At 39.0% G+C, this 27676-nt stretch overlaps 1 protein-coding gene across 5 annotated transcripts in view; it reads right to left on the minus strand.

Annotated features, from left to right (window-relative positions):
• APAF1 (apoptotic peptidase activating factor 1) overlaps positions 1–27676 on the minus strand; it is a 94605-nt gene that overhangs the window by 22498 nt on the left and 44431 nt on the right. For all 5 annotated transcript variants that reach the window (XM_060113958.1, XM_060113956.1, XM_060113959.1 and 2 more), the window contains 7 exons: positions 26422–26547; positions 17110–17271; positions 13382–13510; positions 10426–10551; positions 5387–5506; positions 3244–3360; positions 1479–1604 (listed from right to left, as the gene is read on the minus strand). In XM_060113958.1, the coding sequence (XP_059969941.1) occupies positions 1479–1604; positions 3244–3360; positions 5387–5506; positions 10426–10551; positions 13382–13510; positions 17110–17271; positions 26422–26547 (906 nt within the window). The remainder of the gene's footprint in view (positions 1–1478; positions 1605–3243; positions 3361–5386; positions 5507–10425; positions 10552–13381; positions 13511–17109; positions 17272–26421; positions 26548–27676) is intronic.

Here is a 27676-nt window from a genome sequence, read left to right on the forward strand (position 1 = left end):
TCAAAAGAACAAACAACCCAATCCAAAATTGAGCAGAAGACCTAAATAGACATTTCTCCAAAGAAGATATACAGATTTCCAGCAAACACATAAAAGGATGCTCAACATCATTAATCATTAGAGAAATGCAAATCAAAACTACAATGAGGTATCACCTCACACCAGTCTGAATGGCCATCATCAAAAAATCTACAAATAATAAATGCTGGAGAGGGTATGGAGAAAATGGAACCCTCTTGCACTGTTGGTGGGAATGTAAACTGATACAGCCACTATGGAGAACAGTATGGAGGTTCCTTAAAAAACTAAAAATAGAACTACCATACGACCCAGCAATCCCACTACTGGGCATATACCCTGAAAAAACAATAATTCAAAAAGAGTCATGTACCACAATGTTCACTGCAGCTCTATTTACAATAGCCAGGACATGGAAGCAACCTAAGTGTCCATCTACAGATGAATGGATAAAGAAGATATGGCATATATATACAATGGAATATTACTCAGCCATAAAAAGAAACCAAATTGAGTTATTTGTAGTGAGGTGGAAGGACCTAGAGTCTGTCATACAGAGTGAAGTAAGTCAGAAAGAGAAAAACAAATACCATATACTAACACATACATATGGAATCTCAAAAAAAAAGGTTCTGAAGAACCTAGGGGCAGGACAGGAATAAAGATGCAGACGTACAGGATGGACTTGAGGACACGGGGAGGGGGAGGGGTAAGCTGTGATGAAGTGAGAGAGTGGCATGGACTTATATACACTACCAAATGTAAAATAGATAGCTAGTGGGAAGCAGCCACGTAGCACAGGGAGATCAGCTCGGTGCTTTGTGACCACCTAGAGGGCTGGGATAGGGAGGGTGGGAGGGAGGGAGACGCAAGAGGGAAGAGATATGGGAACATATGTATATGTATAACTGATTCACTTTGTTATAAAGCAGAAACTAACACACCATTGTAAAAGAATTATACCTCAATAAAGATGTTAAAAAAATTAAAAAATAAAGAACATACAGTAGGCTTAAGGCCTCTAGATCCACAATCCTTTGTTATGGTAAACTATTCTTTTTTCACAGGATTTTATCCCTGTAATAAACATCTTACTATTAAAGAAAGAATGAAATTATTTCAATTAGATTTTACTACTGTAAAGTAAAATAGAAATTACATAAATGTGGCAAAAAGTATATTTATTGATTCAAATCCAAATACAAAGGCAGGTGGGAGAATTCAAATGAATCCTTGATTTTCAAAATAAACAATCTCCCACTAGAGGGTTCTGAGTCAAACTGCCTGCCTCACTCACAGAAAAATACGGGTTTTATTTATGCCCATGTGCATAATCTAAAGGGAAGCCCAAAATAATCTGATCTGAAAGTTTAAAATACATATCAGATTTGAGGCATAATCAAAGTGTTCCTTCATTAGAGTCAGCATTATGTATGTTAGAAGTTCAACCTCCCTCTCACCTGAATTGCAGAGTCATCAGAGCTTGAGATAAGAGTCTTTGCATCAGCTGTGAACTGGATGTGCCTTACAGTGTTCTTGTGCCCAATCCTGGATTGGAAGATTCTGTTGTTTAGGAGTTCTAAAATCTTCAAAGTAAAAAACCAGAGAAAATTAATACAAAGAAATTCAGCAACACCCAGGCATTACAACCCCAAAATATTAAATCGAATCTAGACTACAGAAGGGTATAGAATTTCCATCTCAGTGCTTTCAGTTTAACTAAAGATACACAAATGAATGGCACAAATACAGACACGCACATCTATGCACACACACACATACACACCCTAAAATAAAACATTCACTGGAATGACCAGATGGCAGTAGGAACCAGTGGTCCTTCTTGAGTATTCAACTACCCAATTCATCAAACAAGTAGCAGTCTGAGCTCAGCCACCAAAAAGAAAATGACATTTAAGATGGATGAGAAGGAAGAAAGAAAAAAATCCTGGTTGAGAGATAAGGCAAGCTCTTTATAAAACAACACAGAGACAATGCAAGATAAAGGATGATGAGGGAGACAGGTAAAGGAAAAGAGCATACGAGCAGGCTGAGATGCAGTACACTGAGGAGACTTGAAAGGGCTAAAGATTAATACGCCAAATACAGAGAATAAGAAAGTAGAAAAGAACTCAAAAAATAACAACTATGTCAAAAAGGCTTTCAAATAAACTCACACCAGAAAAAGTAAATATGTACTAAGTAAGCACTAGGGATGTAATGTACAACACGATAAATATAATTAACACTGCTGTATACTCTACATGAAAGTTATTAAGAGAGTAAATCCTAAGTGTTCTCATCAAAAGGAAAAATATTTTTCTGTTTCTTTGATTTTGTGTCTACGTGAGATGGTGGATGTTCACTAAACTTACTGTGATAACCATTTCATGATGTAAGTCAAATAATTATGCTGTATACCTTAAACTTATACAGCTGAAAGGTAAAAAAACTCCTCTTTGTGGGGCAATATGGACTGGAGAATATTTGTGTAATTCCTTACAACAATGAATCCAAAGTAAAATAAATGTGGCTAGTGGCATAATTAATAAATTAAGAAACAATTCCAAAAAGCTCAGGTGAGAAAAGGAGGCAATATTCTTTGAAAAACTATTATGTAGCTAGAGAAAATGTGCTTTTGTGATGAATTTCACTTGTGATGAAATCACTTTTTTCCAAAATGATTTTTATTATACTGTCTTTTTTTCCTTACAAGCTGATTTCATTTTTATTTATTTGATCTTATTTGATCAATTAAGGATTTCAGGTGGTAAACTGGTGTACTTCTAATACCAAAGTAGAACAGCGAGGACTGGTGAAATAGGTAAACATAAGGCACCTGCACTGATATTCCCGATGAACCTGATCAGAACCAACATGGAAACAACTTACACCCCTAAACGGCCAAGTTTCTAAGAAGAGAAAAAATGCTTTTTGCATAGTTAGCTAAATCTCTGACAGTGTTTGATATATTTGGAGAACAGCAAGACAACTGGGCAGAGAACAAGGAACACAAAAAGGCAAAAAGTATGAGAAAGAATAGTAAAAGCAATATGAAAAATATACAACCAATAGGATTGTAAGATTATTTTTAATCTAACAGAGGAACGACTAATTATCACAGAAAGACTTATTTAGTATATAAGTCTACAACGCCAGGTGTATCATTAATTTTAAACAAAAACTATACTCCACAGAATGCCTCTGCAGAAGAGAACTGAATACCCAAATGGCTCCATCTTCGCCTCCAAATGCAAGGTACTGAAGATGTGGACTTAAGCAACAGCAACTCACTTGAGCTTCAGTCAGATAATCAATCTGACCTGTGTTTCCATTAATGAGCTAATGAAAAATAAGTCACAATCAGGTATTAGACTGTAAGAGCAGTTTTTGTTCTTTAGAACAGAGACTTCAACTGAAAAAAATAAAATGAATATAACCAACAAGAGCTCCCAGGGGGAACAACAAAACCCTATTCTATTCTCAGCAGCTGCATTTAGCACTTCACACTTCCGTTTCATTTCACTTTTGTGGTTCATATACATTTTTGTAAAATAAAACAAGCTTTAAAAGGTTTAAAAAGCAGCTGCTGTGCCCACCACCTGAGACACATCTGATTTGCAATCCCACAGCTAGCTCCACACTGTTTCCCATTTCTTCACAAAGCTCATTTTAATAGGGCTATCATTTATTAAAATACACTTCCCTGATATTTTTCAAGGGGTTTGGTGAAACAGGACTGAGACAGACATTACATAAAAAGACAAATTAAAATTGAAATGGGTTTTATATCCTCCAAATTACCAAACAGTGTAAATTACGATTTTTTTCCCCTTTTTCTTTTGGGAGGAGGAGGCATTGGAGAACAACCCATTAGCACAATTTGGGTTGTAATGCATAGACTAAGAGTACCAAGTTTCATAACCTGTACCAAAACTAATGATTATTCTTTAAAATCCCACTAATAAAAATACCTTATCACTCAACTAAAACATGTGACCTGGGAAAATATTTCTCAATCTTAACTAACTGTCAGATCTATCTCTCTAACTACAATTACAACCTAAAAGTCTTGAATTATTTTTCAATATGAAATAAGCAGTCACCTTCGTTTCAGGTACAAAGATTATAGGGTCAATCAATCAAGATAGCTTTTCCTTTACAATATTTTACCCGGCATGTTCTGATCGATTAGACATTCAAAATGAAGACTGAATTACTAAAAGGTGAATATCTTCTTTCCCTCAAAAATCAATTTCCATACTTTTTTAAGTAGTGACTAAAAAATGTATGTTCACTTAAATGGAACTATTACTTGTCAGTTTGATTGTCCTCTAAACTCTCCCACAGTCAATGACATAGAATAAAATACTTTTATAGGCAGATGACTTCTTGAAGTCTCAGTTATGACAACTATTAAAGAAAGGTTGCACAAATCTAATAAAGGTAATATAAGCATTGAACTTGACAAGAAAACTGTAGTGGAAAAAAACCCAAGTGGAAGAATCAGTCTGCTAAAAATCAGTAATGAGGAAATCACATTCAATTCCACACCCCAATTCATCCCAGAAATACAGGGCATTAGGAGCTCCTCATCGACACATTAAGGACAATAGTAAAGCTTGTAAAATACAAAACAAGCCATATTTAGAGGTGTCTCACAGCTTGACTCTGACCCTCACAGCAGACGAGAAGAAATTACCACACGCCATAGACAGTTTATTCCCAGATCTCTGCTTCCTGAGTTTGGATTTCACCTTGACTCTATAAAGCAGCTTACAGATTTTTGAAAATGAAAAGGACCTTACAGGTGAAGAAAGTGAGGTTCAGAAGTGATGCTATTTACTCAACATCACAGAACTGGCTGACGATAAAGCTTGAACTTGTACCTTGGTCTCCTCAGTGAACAGTCACTATTCCCTCTACTACATCAAGCTGAGCTTTGCAGCTTTAGAACTTGTTAAGCTCCATCCTACCCTGTCAGTCTGTCTCAAGCTCTTGCTACATCTCACACCTTCCATGTGCGTGCTCCCTCTATTTCTCTCTTCTCTTCTCTATTCCATTTCTCTCTTCACTCTAGTTCCATTCCATTATTTCATCTCATTCTCTCACATGTTCTTGCTCCCTGTCTTCCAGTTACTAACAGGAGAGGAATGAGGTAAAGCAAGGTATCACCTTGTTTAATTCTAAATACTAGCATATGTGAGCCTCAGCTCAAGACCCACATATTTATATAACTGATACCTACTGATCATCTGTTAGATACTATACAATTACGCATGATCAAGTCCAAAAACAAACAAGAAAAATTTTGAATTGAGAGTTCAATCAAAACACTTTTTCCAACTATTTTCTAAAAAATACTCACTTGCAGACGTTTTATATCATCAACTGCAAGAACCATCACTTCATTTTCTTGAAACACAACATCTATTTCTTGCTTTAACACTATAGCAGAGTTCTCACATACTTTCTTTGTCTCCCAGAGCTGATTAAGAAATTAAAATACTAAAGTAAGATAACTGCATTCTCTGAAATAATGCAAAGACAAGTCTTAATCTTAAAAACAATATACAATCATACTTCACTCTCCAAATGCCTATAATGCTAGAAAATTTCAATTAGATTATAATTCAACAATAAAAATTTATTAATTACATAGTATAGGAAGAAGCAGTTATTATTAAGAGTAATGAATGCTAGAATCAAAATGCCTTAGTATGAATTCTAGTTCTACTGAAAGTTGTGACTTTGGGCAGATTACTTAACCTGGTGCTGCTCAAAGATAAGGACCTCTTGCTGTTTCTCACTGTTTGATACCAAGATAAGGAGCAAATCCGCTATATCACTAAATACACTGTTAACAGTATGCTTATGATACGGTTGATTTTTTTAAACAAGACTTTCTTGATGAAGGAAGCAGTGCATTGATTTACATTCTGGCTCAACCTTATTGGGACTGGCAGTTTAAACAGCACTGACTTAAGCTTTCTGTGACTGTTTCCTCAGCTGCAAAACAGGATTGCTATGAGAATTAGCAAATTAACACAGGCCCAGTACTTTGCCCAATGTCTGGCATACAGTAAATACTAAACAAATTTTAGCTAAACACAAATTTGTACAAGACACTGTATTAGATGCTACAGGGACAAACCAGGGTCTCTGGCCTCAAAGAGCTTATAATTTAAGATGTGTGAACAAGTCTGAGGGGCAGTGAAGCATTAGTGGTAAAGAGTTTTAAAATAACTCTGTGCTGGGAGATCAGCTTTGTGCTTTGTGACCACCTAGAGGGGTGGGATGGGGGGGGGGAGATGCAAGAGGGAGGGGATATGGGGATATACGTATACATATAGCTGATTCACTTTGTTATACAGCAGAAACTAACACACCACTGTAAAGCAACTATACTCCAATAAAGATGTTAAAAAACAAAAATAACTCTGTGCTTAAATTCAAGGCACAATTTGATAAGTACCATAAGAAAATGACACACAGTCACACAGCATTAAAGGAGAAAGACATTCCTCCAAATGGAATACTAGGAAAGGCTTCACTGAAAGCTTGAGGGGACTCGTAGGTTAGGATTTCGACAAGGAGAGATACAGAGAAGTGGGTTATTCCAAACATAAGAAAACACATAGGGCTCCCCTGGTGGCGCAGTTGTTGGGAATCTGCCTGCCAATGCAGGGGACACGGATTCGAGCCCTGGTCTGGGAGGATCCCACATGCCGTGGAGCAACTGGGCCCATGTGCCACAGCTGCTGAGCCTGCGCTCCGGAGCCCGCAAGCCACAGCTTCTGAAGCCCGAGCACCTGGAGCCCGTGCTCTGCAACAAAAGAAGCCACCGCAATAAGAAGCCCGTGCACTGCAACAAAGAGCAGCCCTCGCTCACCACAACTAGAGAAAGCCCCTGCACAGCCACAAAGACCCAACGCAGCCAAAAATAAATAAATAAAATAAATATTTTTAAAATACCTTTAAAAAAAAAGAAAATACATAAGCAAAAGTACAGAAGCAGGGAAGTACGGGGTGTTTGGGGAAATGTGAGCAATTCAGTGTAGGTTATCTGTAGGAATAAAACAGAAGACAGACTGGTACAGAATAGGCTGTACTGTAGAGAAATTTAATGGCAGACTTTGGAGTACGTATTTGTTGGGTTGGCCAAAACGTTCATTCAGTTTTTTCCGTAAAATGGCTCTAGTAGCACTTAGTTGTCTTTAACTTCATTCGAAACTATTTTATTAGACTATATGTGACAACTGCCATATCAGCATGCATTTTTTTAAAAAGACATCAAAATTGGTGAATTTTTGGGGCCTCCCTGGTGGCGCAAGTGGTTGAGAGTCCGCCTGCCGATGCAGGGGATACGGGTTCGTGCCCCGGTCTGGGAGGATCCCATATGCCGCGGAGCGGCTGGGCCCGTGAGCCATGGCCGCTGAGCCTGCGCGTCCGGAGCCTGTGCTCCGCAACGGGGGAGGCCACAACAGTGAGAGGCCCGCATACCGCAAAAAAAAAAAAAAAAAAAAAAAAAAAAAATTGGTGAATTTTTGTGTAGCTATTTTAATACTGAAGATGGAAGAAAAAAGCCAACACTTTGGGCATATTATGCTTTATCATTTCAAAAAAGGTAAAAACGCAACTGAGGGCTTCCCTGGTGGCACAGTGGTTGAGAATCTACCTGCCAATGCAGGGGACACAGGTTCAAGCCCTTGTCTGGGAAGATCCCACATGCTGCAGAGCAACTAAGCCCATGCACCACAACTACTGAACCTGTGCTCTAGAGCCTGCGAGCCACAACTACTGAGCCCACGTGCCACAACTACTGAAGCCCACGTGCCTAGAGCCCATGCTCCGCAACAAGAGAAGCCACCACAATGAGAAGCCCGCGCACCACAACGAAGAGTAGCCCCCACTCGCCACAATTAGAGAAAGCCTGTGCACAGCAATGAAGACCTAACACAGCCAAAAATAAATAAATTAAATAAATTTATTTTTAAAAAAAGAACGTAACCGAAACGCAAAAGAAAAGATTTGTGCAGTGTATGGAGAAGGTGCTGTGACAGACCAAACATGTCAAAAATGGTTTGCGAAGTTTCGTGTTGGAGATTTCTTGCTGGATGATGCTCCACGGTCAGGTAGACCAGTTGAAGTTGATAACAATCAAATCGAGATATTAATTGACAACAATCAATGTTATACCATGTGGGAGATAGCCAACATACTTAAAATATCCAAATCAAGTGTTGAAAATCACCTGCACCAGCTTGAATATGTTCACTGGTTTAATGTTTGGGTTCCACATAAGTGAAAAAAACCTTCTTGATCATATTTCCACATGCAATTCTCTATTGAAATGTTCCGTTTGGGACGAAGTGAGAGAGTAGCATTGACATTTATACACTACCAAATGTAAAATAGATAGTTAGTGGGAAGCAGCTGCATCGCACGGGGAGATCAGCTCTGTGCTTTGTGACCACCTAGAGCGGTGGGAGGGAGCTGCAAGAGGGAGGGGATATGGGGATATATGTATACTTTTAGCTGATTCACTTTGTTATACAGCAGAAACTAACACAACATTGTAAAGCAATTATACTCCAATAAAGATGTTAATTAATTAATTAATTAAACAAATTGTGACAGGCGATGAAAAGTGGATACTGTACAATAATGTGAAACGGAAGAGATCGTGGGGCAAATGAAGTGAACCGCCAACAACCACACCAAAGGCTGGTCTTCATCCAAAGAAGGTGATGTTGTGTATATGGTGGGATTGGAAGGGAGTTCTCTATTATGAGCTCCTTCCAGAAAACCAAACGATTAATTCCAAGAATTACTGCTCCCAATTAGACCAAATCAAAGCAGCACTCAGGCTTCCCTGGTGGCGCAGTGGTTGAGAGTCCGCCTGCCGATGCCGGGGACGTGGGTTCGTGCCCCAGTCCGGGAAGATCCCACATGACGCAGAGTGGCTGGGCCCGTAAGCCATGGCCTCTGGGCCTGCACGTCCAGAGCCTGTGGTCCGCAACGGGAGAGACCACAACAGTGAGAGGCCCGCGTACGGCAAAAAAAAAAAAAAAGCAGCACTCGACGAAAAGTGTCCAGACTTAGTCAAGAGAAAACGCATAATCTTCCATCAGGATAATGCAAGACCACATGTTTCTTTGATGACCAGGCAAACACTGTTACAACTTGGCTGGGAAGTTCTGATTCATCTGCCGTATTCACCAGATGTTGCACCTTCGGATTTCCATTTACTTAGGTCTTTACAAAATTCTCTTAATGGAAAAAATTTCAATTCCCTGGAAGACTGTAAAAGGCACCTGGAACAGTTCTCTGCTCAAAAAGATAAAAAGTTTTGGGAAGATGCAATTATGAAGTTGCCTGAAAAAATGGCAGAAGGTAGTGGAACGAAAGGGTGAATAAGTTGTTCAGCAAAGTTCTTGGTGAAAACGAAAAAGGTGTCTTATTTTTACTTAAAAACCGAAGGCACTTTTTGGCCAACCCAATACTTTGGTAGACAAGGGAGCTACTATCTGTTTTTGAGCAAAAATGACATGACTGGGGGCTTCCCTGCCGGTCTAGGGGTTAAGACTCTGCGTTTCCACTGCAGGGGGCACGGGTTTGATCCCTGGTTAGGGAACTAAGATCCTACAAGCCACTTGGCCAAAAAAAAAAAAAGAAAAGAAAATTACATGACTGTATTGTACATGAAGAATATACCTTGCAAGCAGCATGTAAAAAACCAAGAAAGAAAAGACTTGTAGCAGAGGCTAATACAAGAAAAGCAACAACTAATGAGCACCTAAACTTGAAATGGAAAAGTAGAAATAAATGATAGAAAATGGAAAGGTATCAATTCCATTAGAATTGGCAAGTAATTGGATGTGGGAATTCAAGGTAATAGAAAGAGTCAAAAGTTACTCTGAGGGGCTTCCCTGGTGGCGCAGTGGTTGAGAGTCCGCCTGCCGATGCAGGGGACACAGGTTTGTGCCCCGGTCCGGGAAGATCCCACATGCCGCGAAGCGGCTGGGCCCGTGAGCCATGGCCGCTTAGCCTGCGCGTCCGGAGCCTGTGCTCCGCAACGGGAGAGGCCACAACAGTAAGAGGCCCGCGTACCGCAAAAAAAAAAAAAAAAAAGTTACTCTGAGGACCCAAATGTAATATATTTAAATTAACCAAAATACAGTTTAATCATTGGACTTCTCCAGCACCTGGACCATGGTAACACTCAATGAACATGTACTGAATGAATGAGACTACTATAGTTCACATAATAGCTCTTTTCAAGGATAAATATGAAACCGGCAGTTGCCTGTTTTACTTCCCTCAATACTGCCCATCAATTTCTTAACTAGGAGATTTAGCTTACCATCATTAAATGTCTAAAATGAAAATCTCAATATATCTCACCCTGATTGTCTGGTCATCAGAAGACGTCAAAAATGATGATCCATCAGGAGAAAACATCACACAATGGACCCAACTTAAATGTCCTCTACAATCAGCTACTTTTAAACATGAGTCCATATTCCACAACTACAGAATAAACACAACAAATAGGAAATCACATTCATAAGCATTTTGAATACATCAAGAATATTAAAAATAGCAAGAATGATCCAGCAATTCCACTTCCATGAATATAGCCCAAAAATACATTAGCAAAAATACAAAATAACTTGTGTGGATTATTCACTGCATTGTTATTTTTAACAGCAAAAAACTGGAAACAGGGCCTCCCTGGTGGCGCAGTGGTTGGAAGTCCGCCTGCCGATGCAGGGGACACGGGTTCATGCCCCGGTCCCGGAGGATCCCGCATGCCGCGGAGCGGCTGGGCCCGCGAGCCATGGCCGCGGGGCCTGTGTGTCCGGAGCCTGTGCTCCGCAACGGGAGAGGCCACAGCAGTGAGAGGCCCGCGTACAGCCAAAAAAAAAAAAAAAAAAAAAACTGGAAACAACTCAAATGACCATCAATAGGGAACTAACTGAATAAACTGCATTAATCACAAAATGGGATAATACGCAATCTTAAGAAAGTAATGAGAAAAACACCCTGATAATGACTAGTCTCTGGGTTACGTTGTTTACATCAAAAAAGCAAAGAATGGTATATACATTTCTGCATAAGGGTATATATGTTTCTCTCTCTCTCTCTCTCTCTCTCTCTCTCTATATATATATGCAAGCTATACTAAATGAGATAAAAAACAAATATGTGACTCTAGAGATGGATACAGATGTGATATACATATAGATGGATATATAAGGCTATATATTATACATATAGATATCTGTTTATACATGCAAAAAGAAACATTAGGATGTTAAGACAAAAACGGTTACCTTCAGAAGGTAGGGAGCGAGAGTGGCAGGGAAGGGATAGGGATGAAAGTCAGACTTCCCTGAATAAAATTTATTATAAAGCTTTGATTTGGAGTCATACAAACGTTTTATCCATTTTTAAAAAATCAATCTAAAACAATAATAGGATGAACATAAGTGGTTTCCATATTTTACTTTCCACTGTCATCTAATCCTCATTTCAAATGACTGCAAAACCCTAAAACCCTAAATTGAATGTACTAACTGTACATGTATATACTTCTCCTGTTATTCATGCTTATTACAAATTGTCAATGTCTATCACTAGCCTGGCTGTATTTTGTCCTGAGTTCTGCTGCAAATTACTCAAATATATTCCAGTCTAATGTATCATATGTGCCTGAGTTCCTCTCATTACATTCTGAATTACAGACCTACTTTATGATTTCAGAACTAGCATGGACAAAACAAGTACTTCATCACATGCCCAGTAGTTTTCAATCAGTGAGTTCTATGGTTACCAATTCGTTATGTGAAATTTTCTCTGCCTTATCTCTGGAGTCCAATCTGGGACATACAGAGCTAAAGGCCAGAAATGAAAGTGGTTCCACAACTGAAAAATCTCCCTTGAAAACCCTTCTTTCTCTTCCCTTCTTGCTCTCTCTCATCATTTCTTTGTCACTCACAGCCTCCAAAACTAAGTCCCTATATTTCAAGAAGAAAGACAATGTTTCCAGGAGATTTTTAAGAATAGCAAGGGGTAAGGATTTTAGAAGTGACAGGGAAGGCCAAAAGAAGGGTTGCTCTCCCACTCCTCCTAAAATCCAGACAAAACCCAGGAAGTGGACATTTCCAACCACGCCTACCTTGAGGATCTACGGGTAAGGTGTGAGATCTCCTAGTAGCTCTGAATCTTTCGATTCAAGGCCTCTGCTGAAGAGAACACTGCCCACAGCACCTACTCTCTCCCATTGTTGCAAACAGGACTGGAGCTCGTTCACACTCACTGCCTCTGCTTCCAGTGGGAAGTTCTCACAGGGAAGTTATTCAGTGTTAGTTGCACTGCTGTACTCAGAATTAGGAGGAGCTTACAGAGCTTATCCACTCACTCTCATCTTGTCTGTATCTCCATGCTGAAGGGCTATATAGCTCCGCCACTCTCCAGCCATACCTTCAAGTATAGGGCAAGGTTGATGAACTCACTAAAAAATCACTGAAACAGGCTCAGAACACTGAAGAAGTGCTTGCCATAGTCAAGCTTTCTTTGAAGGTAGCCTGTGAACCAAATGAATTTCCCTATTTTCCAAATAAAGGCCCATACCCATCTTCTTGGACTGTAATCACAAGGGGCTTCAAATTACTTGGTAGTAAGCTAAATTCAAGGAATGAGTAGTAACAAAGCTTGGAAAAACTAATCCATCTATGGAGAAAACATATCAGGGAATTCATTGCTTTTGAAAAAATTAATACAGCAACTCATTGGGTAGAATTCTTCTAGGTATAGACACTGAGTATAAAATCCATCAGGTTAAGGGCAAAATTATAAATATAAACAAGAAATCATTTTATTCATTAGTGCTTAGCAATGAAAATTCTAGGTTAACCAATTCTAATTTTAACTTCCGGAAATCTTACCTTTCTCAATGATCTAAGAAATGTGAACTGGACTCATTTCTCATCGTTTCTTTTACAGAAGAGTCTGTGCCCATATTTAAGAGATGCCATGTTTCTGCCTAGGAAACCAATGGTCATGCCATTGTTTCCCCAGACCTTGGCATATACTGACTGTTCGATAAATGCCTGGTGAATGATGCTGTCACTCTCTGTTTATTTTCAAACCAATTCTTCAATCACTGCTAAAGTATTAAAGATGTCAATGTGGCTTAATACCCTAAAGCTAAAGGTCATTATGCTATGAAGAAAACACTCTATAATTTCTCAAGCAAACATCCTCACCAGTTAATGGTTTAATTTAAGCAACCCATTCTTTGTCATCCTCGTACCTCTGAAGACCCAGACTTCACAGAGTAAATTCAACTACTCACCTCCACGCAGTACTGGGGCAAAGCCACCACTGCCAAATGGTTATGAGGGGAGAAGTCACAGTACTGGACAGTGCTATGATGGCCTGTGTGGATTTCTGCCAACAGGCCACTGGTGTGAATGTCAAACAGCTGTCAACATAAAATAGAGAGATATCTATAAAAGTAAATATGTTAAAAGATAAGCTATACCCAAAGTGAATCTAAATTTATTTCTAAAAGAATACCCTCCCATTTCAAACATAGAGTATAAGTCCTAAAAAAATACTACAATTACTGATAATTGGCAAAATTATTAACTCATTAAAAAGATATAAATTAATATACATATACTTTTTAAATACTGCTCATCCTGAAACATGTTTCCTACAAAGGAAAACTTATCACAGATGATCATGCTAGCCTATAGAGAAATAAAACCTTTGTGAATACATGAATGGACTAGCCAAATTAATATACAGAACAGTTCTCCCTAATGCTCGTTTATTCAAAAGAGAAAATGTCTACTCAAAATGAAGATGATAAAAATAATATAGGGCAGAGGCTTACTAAAATGAAATTAGTTCAATCATTTCTATTTCTCTTCAGAGCCCAAATTACTCCATTATCAATCATTTTCCCATTTTTGAACCAAAAAAAGCTATTTTTGAGTAATTCAAACTTCATTTCAATTTTTGAAAGATGTTTACATGATGAATATTCTCTTCCAAAGTTTTTGCCAAATGATAAAAACGTTTATACCGATATACAGTATAACGATTTAAGGCCAAGCCATAGTCTTCAGGAAGGGAAAAAGAAAAGTTTCCAGTGGAAGCCATGAAAATGTTTTGTGAATGCATAGCCCTGTGAGCACACATAGACGGTAAGCAGCACGGCATCAGGGGCCAACAATAAATGACAGGAAATCATACTTAAAATGCTTCCCAGGACAAGTTGTTCTTAAAAATTAGTGGCTGACAGTCATAGAGGAAACTTGGCAAGTATGGAATAGGCAGCTGTCCCAATTACTGGGTAGCAAAAAGACCTAATAATAGGAGTGGGCTAATAACACAAGAGAATTGGAAAGAAATAGAGGAAAAGAACAGAGAGACCAAAGAGTAAGAACTGGAAGCTACATGTCGTTAAGGGTAATCTTAGGGTAGCTTTATTTTAGCATGGTAAAATAAAGAGCTGGCCTATAGATTTTTAAAACAGGAAAGCATTTCACACAATATAAAATTATTTTCCTCTCTCACTGGACAGATAATTTTAAACAAATTTTGCTCAACACCATTAGTCATTAGGGGAATGCAAACCAAACCATAATGAGATGCCACTTTACACCTAATATGATAGTTATAATTTTTAATAATGGAAAAAAGCAAGTGCTGGCAGGATGTAAAGAAACTGGAATCCTTGTACACTACTAATGGGAACAGAAAATGGTACAGCCACTACGGAAAGGTCCAGTGGTTCCTCCAAAAGCCCAGTATAAAATTACCATACAACCCAGAAACTCTACTCCTAGGTATATACACAGAAGAACTGAAAACAGGGACTCAAACAGAGACTTGTACACTAGTTCTTGTGGCATTATTCACAATAGCCAAAAGGTGAAAACAACCCAACAACAAATGAATGAATAAACAAAATACAGTATATCCGTATAAGATTATTACTCGGCCATAAAAAGAAATGAAGTTCTAACACATGCTACAACATGAATGAACCTTGAAAATGTTATGCTAAATGAAATGAGCCAGACCCAAAAGGACCAATATTGTACGACTCCACTTAAATATCTAGAAAAGGCAAATTCATAGTTTAGATTAGAGGTACCAGGGGCTGAAGAGAGAGAATAGGGAGTTACTGCTTACTGGTTACAGTGTTTCTGTTTGGGACAATGAAAAAGTTTTGGAAAAGTAGTGATATCTGCACAAGATTGTGAATGCAATTAATGCCAGTTAATTGTGTATTTTAAAATGGTTAAAAAGGCAAATTTTACAAATCTTCACATCTTGTAAATGTAGTGGCTCCTTTCTGTTCTTACGGACTTTAACATACTTAAAGACAAAAGGAGATATTTTTCTTTGGTTTCCTGCTAAAGGGGTAAAAACCTATAAGCAACCAAGATCCAACGGTCATAACTACTAGATCAATAATAATAATATAAATGGCCCCTCAGTTTTTATACAGCTATATGTGTGTATATATATATATATATTTTTTTTTAGATTTATTTTATTTATTTATTTTTGGCTGCACTGGGTCTTGATTGCTGTGCGCAGGCTTTCTCTAGTTGCAGTGCGCAGGCTTCTCATTGTGATGGCTTCTCTTGTTGCAGAGCATGGGCTCTAGGTGCGCAGGCTTCAGTAGTTGTGGCGCACAGGCTTCAGTAGTTGTGGCGCACAGGCTTCAGCAGTTGTGGATCGTGGGCTCTAGAGGGCAGGCTTAGTCGCTGTGGCGCACGGGCTTAGTTGCTCCGCAGCATGTGAGATCTTCCTGGACCAGGGCTCAAACCCGTGTCCCCTGCATTGGCAGGTGGATTCTTAACCACTGCACCACCAGGGAAGGCCCCAACTATATGTATATTTCAACTGTGTTCTTTAAAACTGTAATCTCTTGGGTGGGGGAGATAGGGAAAGGTTGATAAAAGGATACAAACTTCTAGTTATAAGATAAATAAGGTCTGAGGATCTAATGTATAACATGGTGACTATAGTTGATAACATTGCATAGTATAAGAGAGTAGAACTTAAATGTTTTCAAAAAAAAAGAAAAAGAAAAAAAGGCAAATACGTGAGCTGGCACGTGTTAGTTGGCTCGATGGGAGGAATCTCTTCACAGTATACGTTTATCAAATCATCACATTATACACTTTAAATATTTTAAAATATGTCGATTATACCTCAATAAAGCTTAAAATAAAATAGAATAAACTTGTAATATCTCTTATTTAAGTCTTTAAAATTACCATCAGAATGGGATGGCACTGAGCCCTAAATCAGAAGACCCGGCTCTCCAAGTCACAGTGTAACTCTGGATACATTATTTGGCTGCTCTGAACCTCAGCTGCCTCGTTATTATCGTAAGGCTCTTGCAATCTGCTGTGCCCTTTGTATATTTATACCAAAAGAAGTTATATGTAAGAGCACTCTGAATACTACAAATGTAAACTATCACTTGAATTGAATAAAGAAGAAACATTTCCTTGTCGTTTACCTTTCTTTGCATATCTTCCTCATTTACTTCATAGAAATTTCACGAACTTCTTCAGTTGTTGATAAGTATTTCTCTCAGTCATCAAATCATAAAATTTTACGGCTAAGAAATAACTTCAAAAATCACCTAAACCAATGTATTTCAAATGGGGAAAGGGGAGAGAGTAATGCAGAAAGCATTCCATCCATATTTTAGATAAATTTGAGAAACACTGGTTAAACAACATAAATTGTTTCTTTATTGTAGGACTCCGGAGTCCTTAAATATGTTTGTACACACTGAAGTACCTCTAATAGCGGAAAGTAATACGTAATATTTCCCAAACCCGTGACCATGGAGACCTTTCCTCACAAGGCCTACGGACATTCCCTGAAGCGTAGTTCTGAGAACTATGGGAGGTTAGAGCATCTGCCCAAAATAGTTCAGCTATACTTTATATCAGTAAACAGTATAAAATGCAAAAATCAATTAGATGTTTCAATTTTCTTTAAATTAGACTAAATTTGGCTTTTTAAAATACTGGTACTTACAAAGACTTTATTTTTTGCTGCCACCATTATCCTAGCACCATCAGCAGACCATGAACAGCATTTCACTATCACTTCCATATCCTCTTGAGGCTCCTCTGAATTTAGGAAGAACTGCTTCACATTAATGCTCTTCCTCTCGTTTGCTGATTTCACATCCCAAAGCTTCAAGTTACAAAAATAAAAAAACGTTTAAGTTTGTTTTGATCTCAAATCACACCTCTAGAATTCCACCTGGCCTAACTAAATGTCACACAAATTATTCAGTTCACCTAATGACTTATTTTTAATTATGCATAACTTTTCATAAGGCTTTTAAATTAAGTATTCCAGTTTCATTCAGCACCTTCCTAAAAAGAAAAAAGAGCACTGCCCAAAATGCAGAATGTAAAACTACACAAAATGTTAAAAGAGACTTGCGTGGTGTGGAGGAGGCTAAAGATTAGGTGTTGACAGCAAGAATGAGCGTGGAAGAAAGAAGAGACTCACGACTTGCCACGGCTGCCCTCTGCTGGGCCAGGCATGAGGTTTGCTTCACATGCACAGCACGGACACTACACACAGGACCCAGCCCAAGCTGAGTTATAACCTAGCAGAGCATCAAAGACATAAGGAAGTCCCTGAAAATAGAAAACAATATGCTGAAAGGAAGCAAGCTACCTTGTGTGCTTGGTGGGGTCAGACAGGGCTCTAAAACAACTGGATCCTGAGGAATGGGATACAAAAGACCAAACCTCACTCGCTAACAGAGCCACCTGAGCAGCCCAAATGACAAAGGCCTTCAAGAAGATCCATCTTCACTCCCCTGGGCCTTGAGCAGTGTCCCAGTTTCACAGAATGATAACGGCTGCCATACACAGACCAAGGGTTGGCCAAGGAAAAGGATGTAAAAACAAAAAAAAGCTGCTTCTCAGGCTTTAACTCAGCTTCCAAAGCACAGCTCCCAGGGTAAAACCCGATTTGACTGGCCAGGCACACGTTTAAATCTCTCTTGAGTTTATAGATTATATACACTAGAAATACAGCCAAAACCAAAACCTTTCCCCTTGCAATAACTATAGGTAAACTGGACGAACCAAAGAGACCTCTAAAGTAGTTAGCCCTCCTTGACACTGAAGAGAGAAAATCTGAACATCAGTGCCAGAAGCTTCAGTCACATCAGTCAGATTATATGAGAAATCACACTGTTTCCCTCTTAATACGAAAAACAAAGCAATCATTGCCTGGATTTAAGAAAGGAAAAGAAAACTAATACAACCCAATTTCACTACATCTATCTAAACTACATCTTCTGCATGTGGACCTGACCTTAGCCACTATCCAAGGAGTGATGAAATTCCACATATTGAGGGACCAAGTAAATACCAGCATTTCATTTTGAGCAAGTCACTGCACTGTATCCAAGGTCCATGTGCACCCTGGTCCTTGTGTGGTTCAAATGGCAATCTTTAAATAAAACTCACATTTTGAAACAGTTTATCATCAAGGCCTGAAAAACACATGCTTATCAACATGATATGCTATAAAACACTTAGAAGATTACAGAGCCATTTGGGACAGGAAATAATTTTATGGTTCTTCATCCTCTCGGAAAATAAAAGCTTTACAAGACTTTGACCTTGAAATGCTGTTATCCAGCATCATTTTGCAAGACCTCTGCTTAGTAAACGTCACTGTATCAGTGCGAACCAGCCAACGATACTGGCTTAACAGTAAAAGCTGCCACAAACACGGCAGTTCTTACCAAGAGTGCAGCAATGTCTGTCCCCTGCTGTTACTGCTCTACAATCACATTCTGACACCCACACCTGAAACCAAAATCCTGTCCCTGAAGACTTTTAAATTGTTTTTCTTTTAAGTTTTGAGAAGGCTTAATTCAATCTGAAGGGACACGGCAAAGGTTTATCACCTTGAACACATTTATTAACCACTATGCTAGTCACTTCGAGATTATATAAGTGAATCAGATATCGACACTACTCTCAAGGAGTTTATAGGCCAGTAAAGGAGGTAAGACAAGCATATAAATGACTCTAACGCAAGATATGCCAGATGTGTCATTTTTTTTTTTTTTCGCGGTACGCGGGCCTCTCACTGCTGTGGCCTCTCCTGTTGCGGAGCACAGGCTCCGGACACGCAGGCTCAGCGGCCATGGCTCACGGGCCTAGCTGCTCCGCAGCATGTGGGATCTTCCCGGACCGGGGCACGAACCCATGTCCCCTGCATCGGCAGGCAGGCTCTCAACCGCTGCACCACCAGGGAAGCCCCAGATGTGTCATTTGAGAGGAGAAGATACAGCACAGTGGCAATGCTTTACCAGAGCCATGGGCTTGAGGAAACACTTTTTGCAGAGGGGGCCACCTCACTCTCCTCCCTGAAGTTCAGCCTACTTTACACCAACTTAAGATGGACAACTTAAGATGGACTTAAGATGGATTTCAATACCAAAAAATACCAGAGAGTCTAGGCTAAGGGGTCAGCATAAGCTAAAGTACAAAATGGAAAAGCACAGACAATGAAAAGGGAGAACAAGTGCAGTCTGGGTGCAGCAGCAGGAGCCTGCACACTCCCCCACAGAACCACTGCCTGCTCTGAGCCCCCTCCACATACTTTTACCATTTTCATGGTTTGTCTATTCTCTTACCTTTCTCCCCAGCTAGACCCTGAACAACTTCAAGCCAGGAACTATACTTTTTTTTTTAAGTGTTTAAAAACCAAATGCCTAGTACAGAATCTGGCACATAGTAAGTACTCAATAAATGATTAATAAATACATTTTAAGTGAAAAGACAAATTATTCCCATGTTTCAAGCACAGGTGAGTAGAGACAATAGCGTTACTGAAAGAAACCGGGTTCTGAAGATAGAACACATACATTCATCTCAACACCCTCCCAAAACCCATGTAAAACAACAGTAAAGAGAATTTTTCTCTCTAGGCATGATTCACAAGGTAAAGGAGAATGGAGGAAGTTATTAGAGCGACAAAACTATAAAGGCTAGAAAGAAAAAAGACAAATGATAAGGGGATTCCTTAAAATTGAATCCTGAGCTCACAGTGGAGAAAGCCAAGAAGTAGCCCAATTCACACCAGAGAACCCCCAAAAGGCTCAGGAAGTGTTGGGCCTAGCACCTTCCGGTAAAGATGGAGCTAACACAGGAGGAATCATCGAAAGTCCCTTGAAATCCCTTCCCCTACTATGCCATCCAGATTGCCCTACTCTGGCTGAAGAAAAGAGGGTTAATCTACACACAGCACAGTTGAGAGCAGGGTCACCATTCTGAAAATAGGGAATTTAAGAGAAAGTCTATATTCCAAGTGTTGAGATCTCTGCCTAGATATCTTTGCAGAACTTGCCAGCCAGACTTATAGCCTACAGGAAGGGGACTGAAGATTTTTCTCTGAATACCCCACCAGATCAAGACAAAAGATCTAAAGAGTCTGACATTAAGAGTTCACCATCAAAAAATGATAACACTACAGGGAAACCCACTATAAATAAGTTCACAATTTCCTATCAGTTTTTTGGTGCTGCACTCTTTAAATGTGCTTTGTTTGTTTGTCTGTTTCTTATTATTTATTTTTGGCTATGTTGGCTCTTCATTGTTGTGCACAGGCTTTCTCTAGTTGCAGCGAGCAGGGGCTACTCTTCATTGCTGCACTCTTTAAATGTGCTTTGTTTGTTTGTCTGTTTCTTATTATTTATTTTTGGCTATGTTGGCTCTTCATTGTTGTGCACAGGCTTTCTCTAGTTGCAGCGAGCAGGGGCTACTCTTCATTGTGGTGCACAGGCTTCTCATTGTGGTGGCTTCTCTTTGTTGCGGAGCACCGGCTCTAGGGCATGTGGGCTTCAGTAGCTGTGGTACACGGGCTCAGCAGTGGTGGCTCATGGGCTCTAGAGAGCAAGCTCAGTAGTTATGGCACACAAGCTTAGTTGCTCTGCAGCATGTGGGATCTTCCCGAACCAGGGCTTGGACCCGTGTCGCCTGCACTGGCAGGAGGATTCTTAACCACTGCACCACCAGGGAATTCCCAGTGCTGCACTCTTTAAGCATGAGCAGATATCCAAGGATCAGACAAGTAAAATATAGCTCTAAAGTGTAGACAGAAACCAAAACCAACAAACAGAAAAACGAGAAACTATAAAAGAATATGAAAACTTAAAAAAAAAAAACTATTACTAATACCCACAAAAAGATAAAAGATATTGTACCCATGAAACAAGAATAATATTAAAAAGGAAACTGATCATAAGAATGGGTACACTTAAAAATATGATAACAGAAATTAAAAACACAATAGAAGGAGTGAAAAATAAAGCTAAATAAATCTTCCAAAAAGTAGGATAAATGGACGAAGAAAAGAGAAAAATAAGAAAACATCCCTAATAGACATTCTAGAAAGAGAAACTAAAGAAGAATAAGTCAAATAATTAAAGGAAACCTCCGGAACTGAAGGACATGAATTTCCAAATTGAAAGAGGCTATCGAGTGCTAAGCACAATAAATGAAGACAAACCCACACCAAGGCACATTATCATTAATTTTTAAAATACTGGGAATAAAAGAAGATCTTAAAAGTTTCAAGACAGGAAAATAGATCACATACGAATCAGAATGGCATCAAACATCTCAAGAGAAACTTTGGAAGCTAGAAGACAAGGGAGCAAGCAATGTCTCCAAAATTCTAAGGAAAAATTACTTTCTTCTGTATGCAGTCAAAAATATAAATTAATGGGCTTCCCTGGTGGCGCAGTGGTTGAGAGTCCACCTGCCGATGCAGGGGACACAGGTTCATGCCCCGGTCCAGGAAGATCCCACATGCCGCGGAGCGGCTAGGCCCGTGAACCATGGCCGCTGAGCCTGCGTGTCTGGAGCCTGTGCTCCGCAACGGGAGAGGCCACAACAGTGAGAAGCCCGCGTACTGCAAAAAAATATATACATATATATATATATATATATATATAAATTAAGTATGAAGCTAGAAGAAAGACACTTTTAGACAGACAAGTTCTCAAAAATTTACCTCCCAGAGATTCTTTCTTAGAAAGCTAGAGGAGATTTTCCACCAAGATGAGAGGGTAAACCAAGAAATTCAGGAAACAAGGGTTTCAACTCAAGAAAAAAGCAAAAGGAACTCCCAGGATGGCAGCTGAACGCTGGGAATAGTACCACCAATCATAATGGAGCAAGGTAGAACCCTCTAAGAAAGTTATTTCTATGAAAAGAAAATGTCAAATCAAATACCTGATACATTTAAATTGTTTAAGAAAGAACTTAGACAAGGGATAGTTTGAAGATGAATTAGTGGTATGCACATTTAAAAAATAATAGGGGGACTTCTGTGGTGGTCCAGTGGGAAGATTCCACACTACCAATGTAGGGGGCCCGAGTTCAATCCCTGGTTGGGGAACTAGATGCCGCATGCCTGTCGCAATTAAGAGTTCGCATGCACAACAAATAAGTCCGTGTGCCGCAACTAAGACCTGGCTCAGCCAAAATAAATAAATTTAAATAAATAAATGTCAACCTTTGGGCTTCCCTGGTGGCGCAGTGGTTAAGAATCCACCTGCCAATGCAGGGGACACGGGTTCCAGCCCTGGTCCGGGAAGATCCCACATGCCACGGAGCAACTAAGCCCATGAGCCACAACTCCTGAGCCTGCGCTCTAGAGCCCGCAACTACTGAAGCCCGCACCCAGAGCCCGTGCTCCACAACAAGAGAAGCCACTGCAGTGAGAAGCCGGTGCTTCACAACAAAGAGTAGCCCCCGCTGGCCGCAACTAGAGAAAGCCTGTGTGCAGCAATGAAGACCCAATGCAGCCAAAAATAAATAAATAAGTAAATAATAAATAAATTTTAAAAATTAAAAAATAAATGTCAACCTTTAAAAAAAATAAGCAAATGATAAAAACAAAGCTTCACTGTTAAATATACAACATCTTTAATCCCAAAGAAAACAAAGTGTTGTACAGGAAAGGGGGGGAAAATAATCATCATATACTACGTGGCCCAACTGTGATCAGTCACAATGATGTAAAAATCCTGAACACTGATCTAATCAAAATCCTGAAACATATAGGAACCACAAAAAGTAGGTCAGTTTGGGGAAGAAAAAATGAAGAGTTCAGTTTGGAGCACATTAAGTTTCAGGTACGGCATATTATCTAAGTGACAACAGTGAGCAGGCAGTTAAAGATGCAGGACACAGCACATAAGAGAAATGAGGGCTGGAGAGAACACATCTGAAAGTCACTCACAGAAGGGAGAAGAACTGAAGCCACAAGACCAGCTGAACTGGGATGGAAGAAAGGTGATGGAGGTAGGTAGTCAAGATTAGAATCTTGAGGAAACAGCTATATATTTTTTTTTTCCTTTTTTTTTTTTTTTTTTTTTTGTGTTATGTGGGCCTCTCACTGTTGTGGCCTCTCCCGTTGCGGAGCACAGGCTCCGGATGCACAGGCCCAGCGGCCATGGCTCACGGGCCCAGCCGCTCCGCGGCATATGGGATCCTCCCAGACCGGGGCACGAACCCGCATCCCCTGCATCGGCAGGCGGACTCCCAACCACTGCGCCACCAGGGAGGCCCGAAACAGCTATATTTTAATGGGCAGGAAAAAGAGTTAAAGAAGGGGTTAGAGACACAGAAAGAGAAAGAAGAAAACACTGAGTGTCAAATGAGTAGAGTTTCAAAAAGGAAACAGAAGGGGGTGTAATACAACCAAAAGAATAAGGACTGGATAAAGAAAAATACCGGATTTCACACTCATCCAAAGAGCATTAGATTTTACAACAAAAAGAATGAAAACAAAATAAAACTGGATTTTACTCTTCAAGGGAATAACAGGACCAGGCTAAAAAAGGGTTAAGTAGTGAATAAGTAGTCAGAGGTTGAGGCAAGTATAGTGACTTAAGAAGTCTAGTCATAAAGGTCTAGTCAAAAAGAAAAACTGAATGACTATTTCAGAGGATAACACAATCAAGGAAGAATCAAAGGTTTTTCACTTTTTGGTTTTATAATGCTTAGGAAGGGCCAAGAACAACTGTAGGCTGTGGGAAAGGATTCAAAAGAGAAAAAAAACTAAAGATGCAACATGGAGAGGAAATAACCAATGAGGCAAGGTCTCAGGGGAAGAAGGAAAAAAAGGAACAGTAGGTACAAGCAGAGGACTTCCTGGGCACTGAGATGAGAGAAGAAGGGGAGTAGAGACTCTTTATGGCAATTGTTGAGGGGGCTCATGGCAGGGAGCTCTCGGGTGGTGTCAACCTTCTGAATAGGTATGAGGTAAGGTTATCTCCATAGAATGAAAGAGATACAGTGACATTGTTAGGGGCTTAAGAACAGCAGAAAAGGTTTGGAACAGGCACTACGGTGAATTCAGTTCAGGAAACAAACTGCAGCAAAGAAGGCCCAGTAGAGTTACACAGCTCAAACTTGTAGAACAGATAAATGGCCTGGTTTCACAACTTTCTTCAACATTAAGCAAACTAATAATAATGGAATCTTCCCAGAACTTGCATTAGCAATGGAGATAAGGTAAAAGGAGAACCTTCCTTGAGATATAAAATGCCTCTGAAGTCATTCATTTAGTAAAAACCAAGAAATAACAACTCATAGGACTAGAAGAATCTTTCAGAAGAGGGTTGCCTTCACTGGGCCTCCAAAAAATCCTCAGATATGGTCATCCCAAAGAAGAGACAGATATTTGATATTTGTAGAGAATATGTCATAGAGGCCAAATCCATTTGGCTGAATATTCTAAGAATGCTCCAACATCTACTAGATGCCAGGAAATTATATCAAGTAGAATTCTACCCATAAAATTCCTAGATGCCCAGAAGAAATCTATACAAAAATGAGTTATCCTCAGTCAACAAAGAGAGATCAAAGATTCAAACAGAGGATCAGCATCAAGAGAGTATAATTTGCTGTAACTTAGAAGTCACCTAGTAGCATTAACAAATCTCCTTCTCTAGAGATTCTAACAAACAAAATAGAGCCTGGAGGACTCAAGTATTTCCCTGGAAGAGGTATATGCCAAGAAAATTTACTGAGCACATGCTCTGAGTACGACTGTGTACAATGAACTTCAGAGAGATACAGAAAGATGACAAGGTCTCTGCAGATCATAAACCTATATTCAACCTTATCAAAGAAAAAGAAGACACATGAAAATGACTGAACTAAACAGTACAACAAATTTATAAGTGGAAATCAGAAGACCAAGCAGCTTCCACCTATCGATATATATAGATACAGGTATATAGGAGATATGTATATATTTGTTCTCAGAACCAGATGGATGGATGTCATAAGAGAACACCTTCTGAAGAAGGCTTTGCATTTATTTTTTAAATTTATAAAGTTTTGAGGGTAATTAAAAACTACAGACAAGTGAATTGGAGGCAAAATAAATTCCAAAAGACTAATGAAACATATATAGGGACAGTAGCTGAAATAAGCCCCCAAAATTATCTTGCCCAGAAGTGACAATTAATGTACTGGACAGGATCAGAGGTAGAATGATGGAAAGTGAAGAGCCTTAGAGGTGTGCCTGATGAGCCTGGGTTTATCATAATTTAGAATTTGGTACTTTTGTTTTCCAGCTAAAAATAGCAAGATGAAAACAGAGGTAGAGAGTTAATCTAGCAGCTACAGACTGGGATAAGGAAGGATGAAGAGTATATCTTAGAGGGCTGCTATCACACGTGAGGGTGTGACAGCATGAACCAGAGCAAACGCTACAGAAAGGTAGACCAAGAGATGAGGAGGTCAAAGATGGATTAGATTTAACACCAAAGAAAGGAGAATCAATAAACAGGAGGCCAGAAGGACAGTAGAGAGGAATAAGAAAGTGGCATAGGATCTTATTGAGAAGTAAGGTGGAGATTTAAGGAAGAAGAATTCAGTGTTTTTTAAAGACTATAAATTTCAGGAGGCTGAATAAGCTTTTTTCCCTAGCTCTGAGTTTTCCCCCATAAGATTTCGCAAAAACAGGAATATAGGAACATAAAAGGCAGAATAAATGAATGATAAATAAAAGCAGGACCTTTACAAATTTGATCCCATAGATCTCAAAAGATTTTATGAAACCATAAACGAAATACATACTTAAAAATTAAGAATTAAAATTATACGAACTTTAAAGCATAAGGTAGTAAACCATTAATAAGCAATCATTATGACAACCAATTACAGTTATATTAAATATGCTCCTGGAAGTTGAAGCTTTCTGTAGAAATGTGAAAAACAGAAATCTATTTCGTAAGACAATAAAATTATTTATAAACCATTTTAACAATGAACAAAAGCATACCTTTAATGTTCCATCAGCTGAACAACTAGCCAAAAGCTTATCATCTGGTGAAAATCTGCAGTGATTGACTGAATTTGTATGGCCAAACATGGTATTTCGACATTCTTTTTGATTCAGAGACCAGAGCTATTTGAGAAAGATAAAAAGATAACTGAAAAACTAGCATTGAATGGGGAAAAGTTAGAAATCATGTGAAGTTCTTCCTTCCCTCCCAATTAAGCTTTTTCAGTTACAGGAAGCATTCCATTCACAGTTTGACAAAGGGTGTCAAACACAAAGGTGAACTTGTGATTAACAAGTAATGGGGCAGCCCTTAGATCAGCACCTAAACCTACTAAGGGACTTGAAGGTTTATCTAGGCTTCAGTCTGAGCACTAAACTAGCTAAACAATTACTGCTTATTTTAACAAAGTAGTTTGAAATCATTATTATTTTACTCAGCTGTATAACAATATGTAAAATAAATTGCCCAATTTTTTTAGATGCTAAGTTATCCAACTCTAAAAATAGTCATTTCTAAGATTTCCCTATGCAAACCTAGAGTCTACTAACTAGGCTAAAATCTATTAGGGCTCTTAAACAATGACTCAAAAATACAAAGACTGCAAAGATAGATATAAATACATTGGACGGGAAACAGAAGGGATTAGCAGAGCAAGTTAAACAACCCTTCCTGGAAACAATCAACCAAATCCAGAACGTGGGACATTCCACAGGATAAATGACTCAATTTTTCTAACAAATCAATGGCATAAAAAAAGAGATAGACAGGAAGGGGAACATTTAAAGAATAAAAGATTTAAGAGACATATCAACCAAATGCCAGTTGAAGTTTGGATTCTGACTCCAATAACTATATGGCAGAAAGATATGCTTTGAGACTAATAAGGAAAAAAGAACATGGACCAGGTATATTAAGAAATTACTGTTTATTATGTTAGGTATGATAATGGTATGGTATTTATGTTTAGACCTCAGAGATTCATGCTGAAGTATTCTGGGTGAAATGATATGTTACCTGGGATTTGCTATAAAATGCTCTAATCCAAAAAAATGGGAGGGGGTGGGGGAATAAAATACAATTGGCAAATGTTGACAATTGTTGGACCTAGACGATGGACACCACGAGAGTTACTATTCTCTCTCCTTTGGGGTATGTTTGAAAAGTATAAAAAATGTAAATAAAATGGGCAAGGGTGATTTATGCAAATTAGATTAAACACAGAAGAAGAAATCATTTACCTCCCAAAATTAA

This window comes from Mesoplodon densirostris, chromosome 11 (genome assembly GCF_025265405.1).
Source record: "Mesoplodon densirostris isolate mMesDen1 chromosome 11, mMesDen1 primary haplotype, whole genome shotgun sequence".
NCBI classification, from domain to species: domain Eukaryota; kingdom Metazoa; phylum Chordata; class Mammalia; order Artiodactyla; family Ziphiidae; genus Mesoplodon; species Mesoplodon densirostris.